The sequence below is a fragment of the Pediculus humanus genome, genomic scaffold (assembly GCF_000006295.1).
Source record: "Pediculus humanus corporis 1103172108248 genomic scaffold, whole genome shotgun sequence".
In the NCBI taxonomy this organism is placed as follows: domain Eukaryota; kingdom Metazoa; phylum Arthropoda; class Insecta; order Psocodea; family Pediculidae; genus Pediculus; species Pediculus humanus.
In genome coordinates, this window is record NW_002987817.1 from 260,463 (window position 1) to 264,212 (window position 3,750).

Below are 3,750 nucleotides of genomic sequence, written 5' to 3' on the forward strand. Positions count from 1 at the left end.
AATTTTAAAAAAAAAAATTATTTATAAATTATTATTATTATTATTATTAATTAAAAACAGGTTTTTTTTCGTACAAAGCAATTTAATACAAACTATTTCTATAAGTAATTAATAAGTAAAAAAAAAAAAAAAACAAAAGAAAAGGTAAATTTTATAATTTGTTCAGGTAAATAATTAAACAAAAAAAAAATAAAATTGTGACATTAAATCCTAACTACTACCATTACTAATAATAATAATAATAATAATAATAATAATAATAATAATAATAATAATAATAAATTACAATAAAAAAAAAGGAGTTTGAAAAGATCTATATTAATAATTTAATTTAATTAAAAAAAAAAAAAATCTTTTAAATAATTAATAATAATAATAATGACTAAAATATATTTTTTTTAAATGTCTAAAACTATTTATTTTTAAATTTTATCCATATTTATTTATTAATTTATTTATTTAAAATGGGATCTATTTATTTTTTCTGTTTAATTAAAAATAATAAATTCAAACTCCTTATCAGGAAAACTAATAATATAATATAATACAAAATAAACTGAGAAAAAAAAAAAAAAAAAAAAAAAAAAAAAAACTTAACTAAAGTAAAATTAAAAAAAAAAGAAAAAAATTAAAAAATTTTTAATAATGATAATTAAAACTAAAAAAAAGAGAGAGAGAGAGAGAGAGAGAGAGAAAACACCCCAATCGCAAGTTAATGATGAATGTATGTTTATAAGTGTATACACGCGCCCACGCACACACGCACGTGCACGTGCATATATAAACAAATACAATCAGTCTCGTGATTGATTACTTTTACACAAATTTAATACAAGAAAAAAAAATGCATAAGAAAATCAAGTTTCTCTTAATAATAATAATAATAATAATAATTTTTCCTAATAAAAAAAACTCAAACAGGTATTATTAAAAATAAGAAAATGAAATAATAATGATAGCCCAATTAAAAAAAAAAAAAAAAAATTAAATTAGAAAATGTCGTTGTTGTCGTCGAATGTAGAGGAACACGTTAAAGTACAAAATAAAATAAATTTCAACCAAATTTGAAATCTATTTACTTTAAAATGAGAAAGAGGATGACGTTTTGACGATGAAAAAAAAAAAAAAAAAAAAAAATTATTATTGATAGTTTTTGTTCTCGTATTGCTCACATGCTGAGATAACCTGTATTTTGAGAACGTTTTCGACCGATAAGATACGCCACCAAAACAATTAAAACTAATATGGCCAAAGCGCATCCGACAGCAATGGGAACAATGTCTGGCGTATCGAATATTTCACAATCGTCGGCTAAAAAAAAATCAAACAATTAGTCATTTTTTTTTTTTTTTTTTTTTAATACAACAAATAAAAAAGTAAATCAACGTAACTCACCTGCACCAAATTCTTCTTTTGTTTTATTCATGTAAGCTTCCAATTGAGTGTTTTTCAACGTTAGAACGGCACCGTGTAAAGAATTGGAAGACGTCAAATTAACTTTTTGAATTTTATCACATTTGTATGACATATCTAAAGGAGTGTTGAATTCTTGTTCTTCACTTTTAAATTGTATTATATCATCGTCTGCATCTAAAAAGAAAAACAAATAATAATAATAATAATAGTAGCAGTAAAATTAAAGAGAATATAATAAAGGTTAATACGTACTAAAAGTCCTCTTACATTAATTAATATTTAGTATATTATAATAATAAATGAAATTTAACTTACTAGAATTATTTCTTAATACGCTGGCATTGACATTTAATTCTAAACCACTGACAAAAAAATCTTTAGCAGTTTTATTAACTCCGAAATTAATTTGCAAAGAATGACCAGGGCCCCAAGTGATGTTCACCGATTGTGATGTTTCCTTACAGGTGCCGGTAGCATTAGCATCTTTAGGCACGTTCATGGTGGCGTTCAATATCTTAAAAAAAAAGAAAAAAAGATTAATTGGAATATAAGAAACGATGGAGATTTTTCAAAAATCACCCTAATCACTACTAATAATTTCACTTACGTTATTATCATCTGGGTAAGTTACATTCAATTGCATAGCCATTTGTGCTATTATGCAAATTGTATTGGTTGTTGGATTTCGTATGATCCATTTTCCCATATCGGGAGATTTAAGAGCGGAAAGGACTCCCCCGATATTTCCCGGTAACCTCTCTGAACGATGATCTTTTTCGGTTGAGGGAGTAGATTGAGTGGGTAAGGGTTTAATCGTTGTGAGTACCGGGGAACTCGTTGAGACAAATGTTTTAAAGGAATTATTATTTATTGGTATTTGTGAATCGTTATGTTTTAATGACATGTCGTCGGGCGAGTCGTTGAGAAATCTTTCAGGTACAGTTATGTTTAAAGATTCTCCCGAAACTTTTGATTTTTCATCTTCTTTTTGTGAAGTTGTTGAAGGAGTAGAAACCGTTGATAAATTCTTGTCTTGTTTAACTATAATTGTATCGTTTTTGACATTTTCAGCGAGAACTAAAAACAAAGAAATAAATAAAAATATCACAATTTTTTTTCTCTATAATTACAACTTCAAATATCCATCAAATACGAATAATAAAACCGAATTGAAATCTCCTTGACCGTTGTACACGAGTTATAATTGTACCTTTTTAAGTTAGTATTTCGTGTAAAAGAATTAAATATTGAATTAATATAAACAATAATTAAAAAAAAATATATAAAGAGCAAAAAAAAAATTTATTGGACGCCAAATACATATTTTTTTTACGGCACGTTTTAAATAAAATTAACATTAAATATTTTAAAAAAAAAAAAAAAAAAAGAAGATAAATTCAATGTGATATCAAAGAAATGTTTTGTTTGTGCAATCTGAAACGAAAGCAACAACATTGCACACTCGCATTATCTGGTATAATATAGATGAGTAAAATTTAAATATAAATTTCATGTATCATTTTATATTGAACCTTTGCCTAAAAAAAAAAAAAAAAAATATTTTTTTCATATCACACTTGTTGTAATTCAAAAATCAAACGTTATCTTATTGAAATTTTAATTCGACGAATTTAATGCGTTTATATATGTATGTATGTATAGAATATTCAATGAACTTATAAGATTTAGTTTTTACAAGATGGATACAGTTTCTTAATACAGATCGACGATACTCGTGTACAAAGTCAAACGTTTCAATTTTGCATATTATTATTTTTTTTTTTTTGAGTAATAAAAATTTAAATAAATTTTGCTACCAAAAAAAAAAACTTTTTTTTTTTTTTTTTTTTTTTTTTTACAATAAATTTTTAAGGCATATAGGTACATCAATTTAAATATATATATTTTTTTCTTACTATCAAAACCCGCATAAGTTATAATTATTATCATTATTTGTTTTTAAATGAAAACATGTTAAACAGAATGATCCACATTTAAAATAGAAAATATCGATTTTAAGTACAAAAATAGCTTAACACACACACACACACACATTATTTATAATTTAATTTTTCTCTTTTTCCTTTTTTTTTTAATGGAATGCGAAATTACTAAAGAAAATTATTGCGTTATACTGAAAATCAATAAATTATTTTTTTAAAATTATTATATCATTATTAAAAAAATAATTTTTTATTATAAAAATTGAGTTCTTTGTATACTTAAATTATTTTAATTTTTTTTCACCCATTTTTTTTTTTTTTTTAAAGTAAATGTTTCAAATTTGTTAAATATTCTAATCGACTTAAAAATTAATAGATACAAACATAAACA

General features: G+C 23.3%; 1 protein-coding gene across 1 annotated transcript; it reads right to left on the minus strand.

Annotated features, from left to right (window-relative positions):
* Positions 1–1,168: 1,168 nt before the first annotated feature.
* Phum_PHUM465120 (Lysosome-associated membrane glycoprotein 1 precursor, putative) lies at positions 1,169–3,366 on the minus strand (the record flags this gene model as incomplete). Its single annotated transcript, XM_002430118.1, has 5 exons — positions 1,169–1,311; positions 1,396–1,590; positions 1,732–1,930; positions 2,024–2,493; positions 3,333–3,366. The coding sequence occupies 5 exons, from the start codon at positions 3,364–3,366 to the stop codon at positions 1,169–1,171; spliced, it is 1,041 nt and encodes a 346-aa protein (XP_002430163.1).
* Positions 3,367–3,750: the final 384 nt, after the last annotated feature.